Source organism: Lynx canadensis, chromosome B2 (assembly GCF_007474595.2).
Source record: "Lynx canadensis isolate LIC74 chromosome B2, mLynCan4.pri.v2, whole genome shotgun sequence".
NCBI lineage: Eukaryota > Metazoa > Chordata > Mammalia > Carnivora > Felidae > Lynx > Lynx canadensis.
Genome location: NC_044307.1, coordinates 116,099,047 through 116,119,183, shown reverse-complemented (window position 1 = coordinate 116,119,183; position 20,137 = coordinate 116,099,047). Strand labels below are relative to the sequence as shown.

General features: G+C 37.7%; 1 protein-coding gene across 7 annotated transcripts in view; it reads left to right on the top strand.

Moving 5' to 3' along the window:
- PTPRK (protein tyrosine phosphatase receptor type K) overlaps window positions 1-20,137 on the top strand; it is a 568,568-nt gene that overhangs the window by 450,255 nt on the left and 98,176 nt on the right. For all 7 annotated transcript variants that reach the window (XM_030316304.2, XM_030316309.2, XM_030316303.2 and 4 more), the window contains exons 11-12: window positions 729-834; window positions 19,107-19,380. In XM_030316304.2, the coding sequence (XP_030172164.1) occupies window positions 729-834; window positions 19,107-19,380 (380 nt within the window). The remainder of the gene's footprint in view (window positions 1-728; window positions 835-19,106; window positions 19,381-20,137) is intronic.

Genomic DNA, 20,137 nt, shown 5'->3' with positions numbered 1-20,137 from the left:
TCCTCCCTAAAACATCTTTCTGTGTAGAAATAACCAAAAGCCATTTGAGGTTACTTTTTCACCCAGTTCAAGATTAGGGAGCCCTCTCCCCCACCCAAAATATTATCAAATATTTTGAAAATTTATAAGTTTCTTCTTCTCAAGAATTTGGCAACGAATGCACTAGTTAATGCTAAATACAAACTAAGGTTCCTATTCCCATTCATCACACTGCCTTGATATGTTTCTGTTGTGGCCCCAGTGGTGAAAGCAGTCCAGATACTAACACTGGGCCATTCCACAACCTTTAGATCGTATACAGCACCACCTCACCAGGTAGCCTCTGGCTCACTTCTTGCCATTTCTGTCTCTGCATCTCCGTGTGCAAGCCCCTTACCCAGAGTCCCCAGAGTCGACGCTGTTCACATCACTTCCATGCCATCAATGCTGGTTTCAAGGTCCCAGGAAACTAAAAGCTAAAGCCCCTTCACAAAAGGTTTGGAGTGTGTGTCCAAGTCACCAGATGATCATTTAAATTTCAATAACAAACCGTGGGCTTCATATCTTCTGCTGCCTATACTCCCAGGGTTAACATCCAGTTATGTATGGTATTCTACAAAATAAGGTACATTTCAGAAAATTAAATAGGAAATTTATTTTCCCCCATTCAGGATATTTATTCATCCTGAACTATGATATAATTCTTTTAATTGACTGAAACTTTTTCCCCCTCATCAATCACTTACCAGCTCCAACTTTACCGGACTATGAAGGAGTCGATGCCTCTCTCAATGAAACGGCCACCACAATAACTGTATTGTTGAGACCAGCACAGGCCAAAGGGGCACCAATCAGGTAAGTGGGAAAAGAATAATAGGAATAGGGAAAAACAGCAATAGGAAAGCTGTTTCTCATAGCTGCTTAGCGGTCGATATAGTGGTTCATTTCTAAGAGATGTTCATTTGATGATAACTGTCAGAGGTTTTATTTTTGTTTTGTTTTGTTTTTGTTTGTTTTTCATTTGGACAAAGCCTGCAGATAGACTTTTAAGAATAAAATTCTAAGGGCGTTTTTGAGATATTCATGCACTGAATCATTCTCTGTACTGTTTGATATAAGAGCACTGCTCTTTGATTTTTATTTTCCTCTAGTCCCATTTCATTCCACTTCCTCTGTCGGTATCTATAGAATATGGGCTTTGAAGGTATTTGTCAGAAATAGAATGAGAAAATAACTCTTATCCAATGCATTATTAAATGTGTTACGAATAATTTCATATGAGTGATTGAAAAATAGGAAGCTTTGAGGAAATAAAAGGAGATTAGTTTTAATGAATGCAGCTTATCGGGAATTGTTGCTTATCAGGAATTCCGTAGTAAATATTAAAATTCAATTTGCCGTTTCCTTGATCTATCCACCATTAAAATCTCCCATATTACTCTCATCTTGCAGAAAGCTATGAGCCATGTTTTTTTCAGGGATTCGGATTATTCCAATGATTTTAATTCTTCACATTTGTAATTAGATAAGTGACCAAAAGTTAAGCAAATTTCCATGGGAAACTTGTAGATTTTGTGGATACTTTTATTTTTATGCTTCTATTGAGAAATAAGTCAAGGCACAGAAATCAGTGCAGATATGTCATAATTGGTTCATCTCAAGTCGCTTACATGTTCATTAAGAAAATAAAGTTAATCTTTGCTCCATGTATAAAATAAACACATTTCACCTTCTGAGCACATAGGAACCATTCAGACAAATCTGTATCAATGGAAAGGAAGACTTTTTAATTTAAAAAAATTAATAAAAGAAGTTGAGTCCATAGGAAAACTCCGTTTTTTGTCTTGCTGAAAATCATGGGAAAACCATGCCTGAGACAAGGAGAGATGACTGAATACACTTGTCATGTAAACACTTGAGAAACACGGCTACTTGAAAATGTAAAGTACGTATATAGTGCTATTCATGAATCAATGATCTGTGAGTGAGTTTGATTGCTGATCCAGAGGAGAAAGAGAAAATGCCTGCATTCAACATCTTTTTCTATTGACAAGTAATCAGGGTCATTCACATGTTCCTACCTGTGATAAAATTTACTTTCTAGGTGTTCAGTTCTGTTACTGTTGTTTAAATGAGCTACCGGGTACTTGCATTTATCTTTGAAGAGTTAGATATTTGAGTGAATTCAGCCTTACTTAATGTAAATTGCACACACCGTGTGTAATTATTATTGCCTCACCAGGCTACATAATGTAACTTTCATTAGCTCTCTCTTCGTTTAATCAATTTATTACACAAACATTAACTGACCATGTATTATGTGCCTGGCACTGTGCCAAACATTGTTTGTGAATCAAAGACACAATGATCCCAGCAGAACACACAGCCTGTGCCCAGTTTCATCATAAACAATCAAAGGAGTCTGCAGCCTTGTAAATCCTTTGGTCATAATTGGTGTTAAGGAATTTTGTTGAATTTGTAAGTATGTTATAAAAAACATGCTTGGAAAGCAAAAACGTTTCTTTTACTTTATTTACATTATTACAAAATTTCTAATTTCCAAAAATTCATGTAGTCTGAACTAGGGTTTATGCAAAATAATCTTTGATAATCCTGTATCCTCTTTCTCTGACACAGAAATGTACCTCTTTGTGTTTGTTGGGAAGCCATTTCTCCTTTTCTGGAATTGAGCCCAGTGGCTGAAAACTACAACTTTTACAGTATAGGAGATTAATACTCAAAAAAAATAATTTACAATAAGAATACTATAAGAAGAAATAATTAAATGATATATAAACAAATAACAACTATATTAAAAGAATGTTACTGGCAGGAAAAAAAATCTGTTTCCCAACTAATATTCTAACCCCACTGTGTCCATGGTTTTTTTTTTTTTTTTTTAATGACTTGTCCAGCTATCTGGGAACACGGATAGGTGGGGATCAGGTGGCAGGACCAGACTGGCTAGTCTGCAATTTGGCCTCAGAAGAAGCCTGGTTCCTTTGCTTTTTAAATCTTCCCAGGAGATGATTCTGTCTTCTTTCCTCTGACCACATTCTTACCTTTGATATTGCTACCAGTAACTGGAACCTTATCTCAAGGTATATCTTGTCCAGTGCTTTAATGTCTTTGAAAATGAGGACCCAAATTGATGTAATCAATTTTCATAGCACTGTATTTATGTCTAGGATGTCAAGTCTTTGATTGGATTCTTTAAAGTATTTGACTCTTCTGCCAGATTCTTTATTTATGTCAGGCTATTAGAATTCCTTATATGCTAATGCTTGTTGCCATTCCACTCTGTATATGGCCCATCTTCTCCCCTCCTAATAAAAGCCAGACCTATTTACCACCTAGCTAAACCTCCCGAGAGCATCCGTCCATTAGTTTTTTCTGCTAAATCAGCCCCTAAACACTAGGTTCTATCTTTCCCTACTTTACCATATTACTAGCCTGTGCCAGACTGCGTTTTCCCATCCAGTTGCCCCAACTCCAGTGGAAATATCTGAGTTGTTCTGCTCTGGTCTTCGTAATGTCAAACAGACTCCAATTCCTAAAGCCTCTATCATAGCACCTTGTTATATAGAGTTTGTACATGTAGTTTAGTTTAGTGTTATCAAGAAAGCTAAAGTTACAAATGGTTTTTATAAATTTATTGATTCCAATAACATTCAATATGCACCAGCGGCTGATAGATAATTGGAATAGAAATCCACCTAAGGCAATTTAGTATGTGTCCTCCACTGGGGATGACAGACTCATAAAGCAATGAATGATGACAACACAATATGATAAATGAAATGACAGCAGTTAGAAAAGGTGGTACTGGAGCAGAGTTTTGAAGAATGGGCTCAGCCAAGGGTCACTTTTGACAAGAGGGGAGAGGTTGCTGAGAAGAGAAGGGCCAATGGTCTTCTTGAAAAATTACAAAGCAAATGATTGGATATGTGATATAATGTGGTGCATTCCAGAACTGCAAGTAGCTCGGATCCTTGAGAGGGAAGGGTGTGTGGGAAAAGGGAGGTTGGAGAAATAAGCAGGGTCCAGAGGAAGAAGCTGTTTAGTGCCAGTCCAAAAACTGAAGGTGGCCACAGAAGGACTGTAAGCACAAATTGTTACGAGCAATGTTATGTTCTTGGAAAGATCACTCTGATAGAAACATAGGGAATGGACTGGGAATAGACCAGACTGAAAGCAAAAGGGTCCCAGTGGGAAGTGCTATTGGACCACATTAATTAAGATAGAAGTGATGGAAATGTATGTGATACTTACACACAGTTTTACACACATAGGAGATATAAAGCTTTGATGAGCAGAGAAAGGAATGGAGACTAGGTGAGAGATGAGAGTAGTTTTTATGTTACAAGTGGTAGCAGAGCAAAAAGTCATCCAAGAATTCAAGGTATTTTTTGAGGTAATATTAAGTAATAACAAATGTTTTCATTTGTTGTATTTGATTGCTACCCCAAATGAAAAAGAAGGCATGCTCTCTCTTTGGAATGAGTTCTTTTGTGTATTAGAAATTATAGGGTGCCTGGGTGACTCAGTTGGTTCAGTACCCAACTCTTGACTTTGGCTCAGGTCATGATCTCAGGGACATGAGATCAAGCCTTGTATCAGGCTCCACACTGGGCATGGAGACGGCTTACGATTCTCTCTCTCTCTCTCTCTCTCTCTCTCTCTCTCTCTCTCTCTCTCACACACACACACACACACACATACACACACAAAGAAAAATTACAATATTTGTTATATAATTTTTGTGTTTCTTTCTAAAGTTGAGATATACAGAACAAATAATGTCCACCCCAGTGAAAAATCCTGTTCTAAATAATGCAGCACTCAGTCTCACCAAACACTTTGTTCTTCTGTTACCCTTAAGACTGTATCTATACACTAATGTCAACATGGGCAGTGCAATTCTGATGGTTTTTTGACAAAATTATTTCTGAATATATAATTATTCTAAAGTCTGAAAGTTGCCATCTGACTTACCTACACCTTTGAATCTCCTTATCGACTTTTTAAGATCTATCCCTAAAACTGGCATCACTTGACAATCATTAGTATGATTGGCAGAATAAATATTACCCACATTTGGAACCAACTCCCTAGAATGCATAATTTGTTTTCTCTTTTTTTTCTAAAACATTTTCTATTCTTGATGAATGGATTCAAATTGTAGCCTGAATGATATAATTATAAATTATAATGCATAGAATGTCCCGCTTATTAAAAGATTGACCCAATGTAGCTGTGTTTCCAAATAATGAACATTGCAGCAACATATTGCAAAAACACAGGGAAGAGTTCTTCAGTGATGAACTCAGCTTATTGTAAGATGTAATAAATGAATGTGTATTTAACTGCAGCATTTTCCAAATATAAGCTATTTTAAGCTGGTAGGAATCTACATATTATAGGGTAACTAAATATTTATTTTGTAGGTAAAACCTAATTTTTCATTTTAATTTATTGTTTCTTGAGAAAGAGAGTATATGTGTGCATGCGTCTGCACACAACAGGGGAAGGGCAGAGGGATAGAGAATCTTAAGCAGGTTCCACACCCAGCATTGAGCCTGACTTAGGGCTCAATCTCATGACCCTGAGATCTCTACCTGAGCCAAAATCAAGAGTCTGATGTTTAACTGACTGAGCCACCCAGTCTCCCCAAACCTAATTTTTCATTTTAAAAACATTAACTACAATGTATTCTTAATTAGGTAATTAGGAGATAGTCATGAAATATAGTCAAAATCACCATTTTGTTGCATTCACTCTGCAAAACAGTATGGAGGTCCTCAGAAAGGTAAAAAATAGAATTACCCTATGATTCAGCAATTGCACTAGTAGTATTTACCCAAAAAATACAGAAATACTAACTCAAAAGAATACATGCAGCCAATGTTTATAGCAGCATTGTCTGTAGTAGCCAAACTATGGAAATAGCCCAAGTGTCCATTGACTGATAAATGGATAAAGAAAATGTGGTATTAAAAAAAGGTGTGGTAGGGAGGAGCCAAGATGGCAGAACAGCATGGAAGTTTTTTTGTGTCTCACGTCCATGAAATACAGCCAGATCAACACTAAACCATCCTGCACACCTACAAAACTGATCTGAGAATTAACACAACAATCTTCACAACATGAACCACAGAATTCTGCAGGTACATGGTGCAGAGAGGTGAACTGGGAGAGAGAGAAGCCATGGAGGTGAGGGTGCCGTTTTTGCATGGGAAGAGAGGATGGAGACAGGGTGGAGGGTTGGAGGGAGAATACGGGAAAAGAACCCCCCCCCCCACATAGGAGCTGGAGAGAAAGTGGAAAAGTGGAAACAGCCACAGGGACTAAACTAAAAAGGGAGAAAGGAGAAAGGACAGGGTTTAAATTCCATTTAGACTCTATAAACAGCAGGAGTGCAGAGTCTGAAACTCCGCAGCTCAATACCTGGCAGTGCTCTGGTGAGAAGGGCAAATCTCCAGGAGCAGAGTGAAGTCTGGGCATCTTTGGGCCACATGGGAGAGGCGGTTCCCCTGCTGGGAGGACACCTGGTAGAGGCTGTGTGGCTCCCCCAAAGGCAAAGGCCCCAGTGGACCCGGGAGAACAACCACATTCACTGGTGCTAAAACAAGGTTGCTGGGGGTGAAGCCTGTGCCAGATGTGTGTTGTGATTTTCCATAACCTCTGAAAGGCTGCTGCTACATGATCTCATGAACTTTTTCTGGGATGGGCTGACACTCAGACGCAGTCTCTGGGCATCGGCAGCAGCACAGTCCTGTAAACATTCCTGGGTCCAGCTGGCACCCAGCCATTGTTTGGTGAGACCCTCCCACAGAGGGGCAAAATGGGTCAAAGCCTCAGTTCCTCAGAAATAAGGGGTCGGGTAAAACAGCCACATCTGAGATAAAACTCAGGAGGGAGTTACAGCCTGGGGCTTGGTCATGAACTGTGTAAAAGTGGGGAGTGGACAGAAGCCAAAGACAAAGGACAGGTGTGCAATTGCTGATTGGGGAGAACAAAGTTCCTATACTAGAGACTGGGTAGCTGGGTGATGCCATTATCACCACTCCCGTGCATGTGCATAGGCACCTACAAGCGCCACAACAATCTACCCCAGTATGCTAAGCAGCACTATCCAGTGGAGAACGGAGCCATTACTCTAAGCCCCGCTCAACTGGGCCAATCTCACTCTTCAGGAACATGAATCTCTCCACCTGCTTAGTTTATGCACTATAAAGCACTTCATAGTTTGAATTCAGGGAGAAAGCAAAGTAATTTCAGTCATATTTCAGTCTGTTCACCAGTCGATCTATTCAGTTTTCTTTTTTTTTCTTTTTCCTTTTTTCGTTTCTTCTCGTTTATTAAAAACATTTCTCTAATTTTTTTCTACTTTCTTTTACTTTTGTGTAAATTTTTTCAAATTCTATTTTACTTCCATCATTTCATTTTATTCTACTTAAGTGTATTTATTTTTTCAAATTTTCAAATGATTTCCTTTTTTTTTCTTTCCCTTTTTTCTCTATCAAGCCCCTTTCAACACATAGACCAAAACACACCTAGGATCTAGCATCATTTACTTGATTTTTTTTTGTATGTGTGTTTTGTTTTTAATTTTTTCATTTTAATTTTTTTTATTTTAATTTTTACCTCATTAATTCATTTTCTCCCTTCAAAATGACAAAATGAATGAATTCACTCCAAAAGAAAGAACAGGAGGAAACGACAGCCAGGGATTTAACCAACACAGTTACAAGTAAGATATCTGAACCAGAATTTAGAATCACGATAATAAGAATACTAGCTGGAGTTGAAATAGATTAGAATCCCTTTCTGTGGAGATAAAAGAAGTAAAAGCTAGTCAGGATGAAATAAAAGATGCTATAACTGAGCTGCAATCTCAAATGGATGTCAGGGCAGCAAGGATGAATGAGGCAGAACAGAGAATCAGTGATATAGAGGACAAACTTATGGAGAATAGTGAAGCAGAAGAAAAGAGGGAGACTAAGGCAAAAGAGCACAATTTAAGACATAGAGAAACCGGTGACTCATTAAAAAGAAACAACATCAGAATCATAGGGGTCCCAGAAGAGGAAGAGAGAGAAATAGGGGTAGAAGGGTTATGTGAGCAAATCATAGTGGAAAACTTTCCTAACCTGGGGAAAGACACAGACGTCAAAATCCAGGACGCACAGAGGACTCCCATTAGATTCAACAAAAACCGACCATCAACAAGGCATAGCATAGTCAAATTCACAAAATACTCAGGCAAAGAAAGAATCATGAAAGCAGCAAGGGGAAAAAAGTCCTTAACCTACAAGGGAAGACAGATCAGGTTTGCAGCAGACCTATCCACAGAAACCTGGCAGACCAGAAAAGAGTGGCAGGATATATTCAATGTGCTGAATCAGAAAAATATACAGCCAAGAATTCTTTATCCAGCAAGGCTGTCATTCAAAATAGAAGGAGAGATAAAAAGTTTCCCAGACAAACAAAAATTAGAGTTTGTGACCACTAAACCAGAACTGCAAGAAATTTTAAGGGGGAGTCTCTGAGGGGATAAAAGATGAAAATTAATTAATTAATTAATTAATACCAAAAGCAGCAAACACTAGAAAGGACCAGCGAACAACACCAGAAAACCAACTCTACAAGCAACATAATGGCAATAAATTCATATGTTTCAGTACTCACTCTAAATGTCAATGGACTAAATGCTCCTATCAAAAAACATAGTGTAACAGAATGAATAAGAAAACAAGATCTATCTATATGCTGTTTATAAGAGACCCACTTTAGATCTAAAGGCACCTTCAGATTGAACGTAAGGGGATGAAGAACCATCTATCATGGTAATGGTCAACAAAAGAAAGCCAGAGTAGCCATACTTATATCAGACAATCTAGACTTTAAACTAAAGACTGTATCAAGGGATGCAGAAGGGCATTATATCATAATCAAGGTGTCCATAGACCAAGAAGTCCTAACAATTGTAAACAGTTATGCACCAAATGTGGAAGAACCCAAATATAAAAATCAATTAATCACAAACATAAAGAAACTCATCAATAGTAATACCATAATAGTAGGAGACTTCACACCCCACTGACAGCAATGGACAGATCATCTAATCAAAAAATCAACAAGGAAACAATGGCTTGGAATGACACACTGGACAAGATGGACTTAACAGATATGTTCACAACATTTCATCCTAAAGCAGCAGAATATACATTCTTCTCCAGTGCACATGGAACGTTCTCCAGAATAGACCACATACTGGGACACAAATCATCCTCAACAAGTACAAAAAGATCAAGATCATACCGTGCATCTTTTCAGACCATAATGCTATGAAACTCGAAATCAACCACAAAAAAAATTTAGAAAGGTAACAAATACTTGGAGACTACAGAACATCCTACTAAAGAGTGAATGGGCTAACCAAGAAGTTAAAGAAGAAATTAAAAAGAACACAGAAGCCAATGAAACTGATAACACCACAACCCAAAACCTCTGGGACGCAGCAAAGGCGGTCATAAGAGGAAAGTATATAGCAATCCAGGCCTTCCCAAAGAAGGAAGAAAGATCTCAGATACACAACCTAACTTTACACCTTAAGGAGCTGGAAAAAGGACAGCAAATAAAGCCCAAGACCAGCAGAAGACAGGAAATAATAAAGATTAGAGCCAAAATTAATGCTATCGAAACGAAAAAAACAGTAGAACAGACCAATGAAACGAGAAGCTGGTTCTTTGAAAGAGTTAACAAAATTGATAAACCACTGGCCAGTTTGTTTAAAAAGAAAAAGGAAAGGACCCAAATAAATAAAATCAATAATGAAAGAGGAGAGATCACAACCAACACAACAGAAATAAAAACAATAATAAGAATATTTAAAAACAATAAAAAGAATATTATAAGCAATTATACACCAATAAAATGGGCAATCTGGAAGAAATGGACAAATTCCTAGAAACATATGCACTACTGAAACTGAAACAGGAAGAAATAGAAAATTTAAACAGAACGATAACCATAAAGAAATCGAATTAGTAATCAAAAATCTCCAAAAAACAAGAGTCCGGGGCCAGATGGCTTTCCAGGGGAATTCTGTCAAACATTTAAGGAAGAGTTAACACCTATTCTCTTGAAGGTGTTCCAAAAACTAGAAATGGAAGGAAAACTTCCAAACTCTTTCTGTGAAGCCAGAATTACCTTGATTCCAAAACCAGACAGAGACCCCATTAAAAAGGAGAACTATAGACCAATTTCCCTGATGAACATGAATGCAAAAATCCTCAACAAGATATTAGCCTACCGGATCCAGCAATACATTAAAAAGTTATTCACCACACCAATTGGGATTTATACCTGGGATGCAGGACTGGTTCAATATCTGCAAAACAATCAATGTGATTCATCACATCAATAAAATAAAGGACAAGAACCATATGATCCTCTCAATAGATGCAGAAAAAGCATTTGACAATATACAGCATGCTTTCTTGATAAAAACCCTCAAGAAAGTAGGGATAGAAAGATCATACCTCAAGATCATAAAAGCCATATATTAAAGACCCAACGCTAATATCATCCTCAATGGGGAAAAACTGAGAACTTTCCCCCTAAGGTCAGGAACAAAACAGGGATGTCCACTCTCACCACTGTTATTCAATGTAGTATTGGAAGTCTTAGCCTTTGAGATCAGACAACACAAAGAAATAAAAGGCATTCAAACCAGCCAGGAGGAGGTCAAACTTTCACTCTTCTCAGATGACATGATACTCTATATGGAAAACCCAAAAGATTCCACCAAAAAACTGCTAGAACTGATTCATCAATTCAGCAAAGTTGCAAGATATAAAATCAATGCTCACAAATTGGTTGCATTCCTATACACCAACAATGAAACAACAGAAAGAGAAATCATGGAATTATTCCCATTTACAATTGCATCAAAACTCATAAAATACCTAGGAATAAATCAAACCAAAGAGGTAAAAAATCTATACACTGAAAACTATAGAAAGCTTATGAAAGAAATTGAAGACATAAAAAAATAGAAAAATATTCCATGCACCTGGGTAGGAAGAATAAATATTGTTTAAATGCCGATAGTGTCCAAAGCAGTCTACATGTTCAATGCAATCCCTATTAAAATAACAGCAGCATTCTTCACAGAGCTAGAGCAAACAATCCTAACATTTGTATGGAACCAGTAAAGGCCCCAAATAGCCAAAGCAATCTGGAAAAAGAAAACCAAAGCAGGAGGCATCACAGTCCTGAACTTCAAGCTGTACTACAAAGCTGTAATCCTCGGGGCGCCTGGGTGGCGCAGTCGGTTGAGCGTCCGACTTCAGCCAGGTCACAATCTCGCGGTCCGTGAGTTCGAGCCCCGCGTCGGGCTCTGGGCTGATGGCTCGGAGCCTGGAGCCTGTTTCCAATTCTGTGTCTCCCTCTCTCTCTGCCCCTCCCCTGTTCATGCTCTGTCTCTCTCTGTCCCAAAAATAAATAAACGTTGAAAAAAAAAATTAAAAAAAAAAAAAAAAAGCTGTAATCCTCAAGACAGTATGGTACTGGCACAAGAACAGACACTCAGATCAATAGAACAGAATAGAGAACCCAGAAATGGACCCACAAATGTTCGCCAACTAATCTTTGGCAAAGCAGGAAAGAATATCCAATCGAATAAAGATAGTCTCTTTAGCACATGGTTCTGAGAAAACTGGACAGAATGAACCTGGACCACTTTCTTACACCACACACAAAAATAAACTCAAAATGGATGAAAGACCTAAATGTAAGGCAGGAAGCCATCAAAATCCTCGAGGAGAAAGCAGGCAAAAACCTCTTTGATCTTGGCCACAACAACTTCTTACTCACCACTTCTCCAGAGGCAAGGGAAACAACAACAAAAACGAACTATTGGGACCTCATCAAAATAAAAATCTTCTGCACAGCAAACGAAACAATCAGCAAAACTAAAAGGCCACCAACAGAATGGGAGAAGATATTTGCAAACAACATATCAGATAAAGGGTTAGTATCCAAAATCTATAAAGAACTTATCAAACCCAACACCCAAAAACCAAACGATCTAGTGAAGAAATGGGCAAAAGATATGAATAGACACTTCGCCAAGGAAGATATCCAGATGGCCAACTACCACATGAAAAAATTTCCACATCACTCATTATCAGTGAAATACAAATCAAAACCACAATGAGATACCAACTCACACCTGTCAGAATGGCTAACACTAACAACTCAGGTGACAACAGGTATTAGTGAGGCTGCAGAGAAAAAGGATCTCTTTTGCATTGCTGGTGGGAATGCAAACTGGTTCAGCCACTCTGGTAAACAGTATGGAGTTTCCTCAAAATATTAAAAATAGAACTACCCTGCAACCCAGCAATTGCACTACTAGGTATTTATCCAAGGGATACAGATATGACATTTCGAAGGGACACATGCACCCCAATGTTTATAGCAGCACTATCAACAATAGCCTAAGTATGGAAAGATCCCAAATGTCCATCGATGGATGAATGGATAAAGAAGATGTGGTGTATATATACAATGGAGTATTACTCGGCAATCAAAAACAAATGAATCTTGCCATTTGCAACTATGTGGATGGAACTAGAGGATATTATGCTAGGTGAAATTAGTCAGAGAAAGACACAAATCATATGACTTCACTCATATGAGGACCTTAAGACACAGGACAGATGAACATAAGGGAAGGGAAGCAAAAATAATATAAAAACAGGGAGGGGGACAAAACATAAGAGACTCTTAAGTATGGAGAACAAACAGAGGGTTACTGGAGGTGTTGTGGGAGAGGGAATGGGCTAAATGGGTAAGGAGCATTATGGAATCTACTCCTGAAATCATTGTTGCACTATATGCTAACTGATTTGGATGTAAATTTATAAATAAATAAATAAATAAATAAATAAATAAATAAATAAATAAGATGTGGTATATATATATTTATATATACACATACAAACACAATGGAATATTACTCTGCCATACAAAGGATGAAATCTTGTCATTTGCAACAACATGCATGGAGTTAGAGAGTATTATGCTAAGCAAAGTAAGCCAGTCAGAGAAAGACAAATACCATATGATTTCCAAAACAAATGAGCAAAGGAAAGAGAGAGAGAAACTAAGAAACATAATTTAACTATGGAAAACCAACTAATCGTTACCAGAGGGGAGTGGCTAAGGGGGTGGGTGAAATAAGTGGTGGGGATTAAATAGTGTATTTGTGATGAGCACTGGGTATTATATGGAATTGTTGAATCACTATAATGTACACATGAAATTAGTATGACATTGTATGTTAACTGGAATTTAAATAATAGCTGAAAAAAAATCCACTATATTTTCCACAGTTATATTAGGAAAAGACATAGTCTGATGTTCCGTGATAGCTTAACAGAAATACAGATTAACATTAACATTTATATGTGTACTATATCTGTACTGGTTGGAATGCAAACATTGTGTATTAGAGTTACTCCCCAGGTCAATTGTTCACTTATATACAACTTGAAACATTAGGACTACTATCCTAATTTGCAGAATATTCTATTTCATCTCAGCAATTTAAAGAGATTATATAGTGGCACCTGATATTTCCAACTGCTGCCACGACATAGACATTACTTGAACTCCAGTAAAAATGCTTTGAAATTTAAGCAAAGATGTAATTCCTCTTTTTGCCCTATTTTGCCATCTCTTTACCCTTTATACAAGCTATAGGACCCAAGTAAAATCAAATAGATGTCATTTTAATTTATTCCACAGAATCCTAGGAGGTAGATTGTTTTCTATCTGAAAATGAAAGGAGGTATGCCCTTTCTGTGAAATCTTCTCTCCAGCCTTTAAGTACTGCAGCCCCAGCTAATAACTTGATTGTGACCTTACAAGACACCCAGAACCAGAACTCTTTGGTTAAGCCACTCCCAAATTTCTGGCCCACAGAAACTGCACAATACGAAATGCTTATTGTTTTGAGCCACAATTCTAGGGGAATTTATTTTGCAGGAGGAGGTAACTGATCAAAGCAGCCACGTAGCTGAATCTTCCCCTTCAGGCTTCTCCCTAAAGGGCACTTTGTCACAGAAGTCTCTCTTGACAACCACATATAAAATAGAACTCTTCAATCCTATGATTCCTCATTTCCCTTATCCTGCTTTATTTTTCTTTAGAGCACTTACCTCATCTTGACATATCGTGTGTTTGTTTTTTAATTTATTTGTATTTTGCACTAGAATGTAAGCTTCATGACAGCAGGGACTTTTACTACTGTGCTCATTGTAACCTCAGCACTTAAAATAGTGTGTGACATATAATAGGCACTCAGTACATATTTGATGAGTGAATAGATGGACACAATAGTTAAAAATACAATTCCCATTATGTGTAGCTAAATACCAGATAATATTTTTAATGTAGTGGGTTAGTGATAAACACTAACCTTGTAAATAAATATAATTAATAAATATTATAAGACAGTGGTCTGGGGCCTTTTTTCAAACCCAGAATTCTTGAGAGATACCCCTGATGGTTCTTCTTAACGAATTTGTGTCATTATGATCTGTGGATGGATTGAGGACTAAACTGCAAAAGCATCCCACTTGACTCTAATGTCTAACCCCCCACTTCAACCCTCAGTTACCACCAGAGTTCCCTCCATTTCCTTTAGAAGACAGAGTAACACTAAGAAGTGAACTAGTCAGAGAAGGCTTTATAGCAGAAGTAGAAAAGCTAGAAAAGGAAAAAGGCGGAAGCTCTTTGACAGTATGTATGGTATGTTTGGTAACAGTGGTCATTCAAGTTTGAAATGGAGAATGAGTATCAGGAAGTAGTAAGAGCAAGAGTGGAGATATAAGGTAAGAGATGTGGTAAGATATTAACCCCAGTAGAATAGATTTTGACAATGGGAGAGCTTCACATAGTTTCGACAAAGTGGAATGTTAGAGAAGAGTAGTCAATGCCTAAAGTAGTGTTTTAGGAAAGTATCAGAAGTTTGAAAAATGGTTCTCTTTTGCATTCTTCATGAACAGTTCATGGTATGTAGAGAATACTCAAAAAATAATAGAGTGAGTGGATGGAGTGATGGGTGGGTGGATGGGTGGATGGATGAGTGCCTGGAATACATGAAGAAAAATATGGAAGGAAGTTAATTAAGCCAGTAATGTGAATATAATGTTGTAAATACTCTCCTATTGATGGAAACAGTGGGAATGAAAAGAAATATTACAAGGGAGGTAGAACATAGTTAAAAATAGAACTTATTAAAGTTAATGCCAGGATTTAGAGCTTTGTTGATTCAGAAACTGATAGTTCCTCTTACAGAAATAAGGAAGTCACGAGGGACCTGACTTGTATGTTTAAGGAGGTAAGAGATGAAGCACAGGAAATATCATGGTCACCAAAACGGTATTTAAACCTTTACTCTGTGGATCATCAAAATATTTCCATTAGGACGATATGAGCAATGGTGGCCATGAGATCTTTGGAAGTTTGTTCATAGGAGAAATAGCACCACACTGGAGCGAGGAAATTTCTCCTGAAGCTTTAAGGAGACATTTCAGATACAAAATGAGAAGTGTGTACAATTGTATAATTTGCTCTTTGCTATCACCCAGAAGTGATACGATCTAAAACTAAAACCAGATTCTCAGCAGTTTTTCTTACTAATGGGTTAAAAACAAAAACATGGCAGGCTGTTATATGTAATTTGGGGTTCGGCTTCAACAATTTTAAGTGTTAAACCAGGAAGACCATCTACCATATATATCGTATAATCACTTTTTGAGCTAATGGCAAAATCCTCTTGTCTATTTTTTTAGTCTTGTAACTGAAGGAAAATTGTATGGTGAAAAGTCATCATTTGGCCTCCTTCAAAACTAAAATTGACTACATACCAATTCTAATCAAATTAAATTATAGTGAAGTGAAATCATTTTTAGTTGTTTAACATAAGGAAATCATATTTTCAGCATCAAGTGAAGATTCATAATGCCACTATATTGATTTTATCTTAATTATAGACATATTTTAAAACTTCAATTAAAAGGAATGGGGGAAATACGAAATATGGGCAGAGCGAATAAAACTATTTAGGTGGCTTTGGAATATTTTAAATTGCTAGAGTACTAAGCTCAAATAATATTTAGTTCCAGCTAGAGTTAAGTACCATTAGGTAATTAGGCATCCACAAGGATGGAAAAGCCCGGGCCCATTTCATGTAATCAGCTAAATCACTTCTAATTTGATTCCTCGTTCTTTATTTTCCTTCCTTTAATTAATTCGTATTGATAAATAAGAAATAGCAGGGGAGAAAAAAAGAACAGGTTGTTAAAAAGTAGAAGTGAGGCTGTTGTAAGAACAGCCTGCTCACACAAATTGATCAATGAAGGGAAGATGATTTCTTTTAAAAATGAGCTTTGTAATATTTAGTTTGGGATTTCATCTCAAGTTCAATGAGATCTTTCCCCAAGACCAGAATGCACCTTTTCTTCTTTTAATCCTCTCCAGCATCATTAGTTTGCTTTCTCCTAATAGATGTGGAGAGACAAGCCCTCTTGCGCGAAATTCCTTAATTTGGAATGTACAACCTATGTCAGTCTAACAGAATTAGTTAAGACTGTTGACTAGATTTTCTGGATTTTTGTAGAGAAAAGGGATAATGAACAAGGAGTTTATTTTTAAGGATTAGGTTAAATAATTAATGAAGATGGGTAATTATCATTATCGCCCACTAGAGCAAGAATATGAGATTAGACTTGTTTGGGGAGTGTGCGTGTGTAAATTTATCTATCTAAAAGTATGTATCCACAGGATACGTAAATGTATACACGATGTATAATGCATACAAATATGGATTCTAAATTGAAAATAAACGGAAAAAAATGATTAGGCTTTCTTAACATGGCATAGGTCAGCTATGATTCATCTTTCTCTCCAAGGGCTATGCTTATGTACTTCCTGTATTTTAAAACTGACGAGTGACTGCTCCATGGACCCCTCAGAGAGCATGTATCCTGTCAATAGCATTCCTAGGAGCTTAGAGACCCAAACTGGCAGAAGTATAGAGAATGATGGACTACATGTAATTTCAAATAACATAGATTTCTGTCTTAGTTGCCTGCCCAAATCTAGATTTCTGACATTACTACACTTTCTGTCCTATTTCTAAAGGAAAAGAGATAAATACCAAACCACCAAGTTCCTAGCAATATTTTAATGGAAAATGGGAATTTAAATATTAGGAAGAAAAGAAAACTTTTATAAAGCTTTCTTTTATTCTATGAAGGTTTTCTGTTTGTAGGTATAACAGAGCTTATATTAAGTTAGAATTTTATACTAAATCTAAACTGATATAAAATTTAATTTTTCATTATGATAGATGCAAATTCATTTTTTCTCTCTCTGTCTCTCTCTTGGTATGTCTGCCTGTCTCTCTACTCTCTCTGTGTCTTTCCCTCCTCTTTCTTTTTTTTTTTTCTTTTTTTTTTGAGAAAGGAGAGAGTGCGAGCAAGGAAGGGGCAGAGAGGGAGAATCCCAAGCAGGCTCCATGCTGTCAGCTCAGAGCCTGACACGGGGCTCGATCTCACAAACCGTGAGATCATATGAGCTGAAATCAAGAGTCCGACGCTTAACCAACTCAGCCAGCCACCCAGGCACCTCTACTCCTCTTTCTTTTTATGGAAGTTCATTAAAGAAAATATTCTATTCCTGCTGGAGAGTCATTCAGTGACTGTCATCCCTATATAGAAGGAGCATATTTGCCCTAGAGATTCAAGATTCAAACAGCTCTACAGACAGCTTATTTATATTCAATTTATATAACCTACCATAACGCATTTTTCATAATTTGGGGGAATTTTAAATTCATTAAAAACATATAAAATATATTAATAATGTCAACTTTCTCAGGTGTATGTTACCTAAAAAAAAAAAAAAAAAAAGTTTTCCTGAAGAATATCCTACAAAGAAAAAATATTGGGACACCTGAGTGGCTCAGTTGCTTAAGCATCCGACTTCGGCTCAGGTCATGATCTCGTGGTTCAAGAGTTCAAGCTCTGCTTTGGGCTCTGTACTGACAGCACACAACCTGCTTTGGATCCTCTGTCCTCCTCTCTCTATCCTGCTCTCTCTCTCTCTCTCAAAAAAAATAAATAAACATTAACATTTCTTTTAAAATGAAAAAAACAAATTTTAAATTTTAAAAAGAAAAAATATTAATATATCACTTGTAATTGATAAAAAAAATATTAGTGATTAAGCAGAACTTTATTTTAAAGTTGCATTATTTTTTCTTTCCTCTGTAAGATAACAACTATTGTAGGAAAGTTTTAAGACTTTGAAGGAAGGTATTAGAAGGTTTAGTTCAAGCTTTAATAGGGCAAATGCCATCTGTTTCTACAATTTGTAAGATTTTATTATTAACAGCTCCAGAAGAAGGAAGCTGTCTATTTCGGTGAGGAGGACAGATTTCTGTCCATCTGTGCCCGTTTTGCAGCATGTCACTTGTGCTTTAGATCTGCGTAGCTCTGAGCCCATGTTGATGCCATGGCAAGGTCAGGATGTGGAGAAGCCTGTCAGCACACTCTGTCTCTAATGTGATGACAGCCCCACAAACTGCCGCTTTGAGCCCCACCCTGAGGCCCCGTTCTGTTGGGCCCTGGAGCAGGGCCTTCTACTCTGTCATTTCAAAGAAAATGTTAACTTTAAACATTTAAAAATATCAGACAAAGAATTTAATCTATTATGTGTCTCTTGCTAATGTCAGGTTTCTTATTAAGGTGACTCATTTCTCAACATTAAAAAAAAAAAATGCATAGCGTTCTACGGTGATTCTTCTTACTTTTTTCCAGTTCCTTAGTAACCATGTTGGGTTTGGGGGAAGGGAGAATCCACATGAAATTCTATGTTATGGCAAAATAGCTGGGGCGGGGGGGGAGAAAGAATGCTGTGGGTTAAGACTGACTTTCAAACTTTAAATTGTTGCATGTTAATACTAAATACTTCATTTTCCCCCAGAAATCTTAGTATCCAGAATCTCTAAATGTGTGCTTTTTTTTTCTTCTTTTTCCAAAAAGTGCCTATCAGATTGTTGTGGAGGAGTTGCACCCACACCGAACCAAGAGAGAAGCTGGAGCCATGGAATGCTACCAGGTTCCCGTTACATACCAAAATGCCCTGAGTGGGGGTTCTCCATACTACTTCGCTGCGGAACTACCCCCAGGGAATCTTCCTGAACCTGCCCCATTCACAGTGGGCGACAACAGGACCTATCAGGGCTTTTGGAACCCTCCTTTGGCTCCACGCAAAGGATACAACATCTACTTCCAGGCAATGAGCAGTGTGGAGAAGGTGAGCCTCCCCCCAAATTTGCTTTTTCACTGCCCTGAGGAAGAGCTGCAGTTGAATTTTATAAATACTCAGTAGCATGTGTCAGGAAGAAAATTTAAAAAAGGTGGGGGGAAACGGTGTGTGTGGGGGGGTGTTGTTTCTGTTCCCAACAGGGCGCACAGTTCCGGGCCTACTGTAGGGTTGAGGCTCCATGCCAGTTCCATCGCTCTGGGTTCCTGTTTCCTAGTAACTGCTTCTCCGTGAGCCTTCTTCAGGAAAGCCCACAAGAACAATTGTGAGGAAAATGATTTGAGAAGTTGGGTGTGCTGCCGCTGGGACTGAAGGCCCAGTAAATACCAGGCATTGTTCTGTCTTCTTTGCTCAGTAGTGGCGTACTTCAGAAGATTAAATTTACTGCAGGATAAACAGAATGCGTGCTCCACAGCAGGCTAATAAACCCTTATAAACTTTTCAGAGGGTACAAGCCAAATAGTAAATAACAAGTAACAATCCTCTGATTACAAAGTAATAGGGTGCCTGTGGCATATCTGACACAACCTAAACAGGAGGCTGCCTGGAGATGGAGGGATGCTGTGCCATTAGCGAAGTCTGTTCTCCGTTTCCCCTGTTGCCCCTCCTTTTCCCATTTTGGACACAGTTGTTTTTGAACACTGCCGCTGATCCCAAATGAATATTGAAGAGGAAAACACAACAGGAAGATAGAAACTACCGGTGGTTCCATATGTGGGGAAATAACCTGGCCTTTCGTGCCTCATGC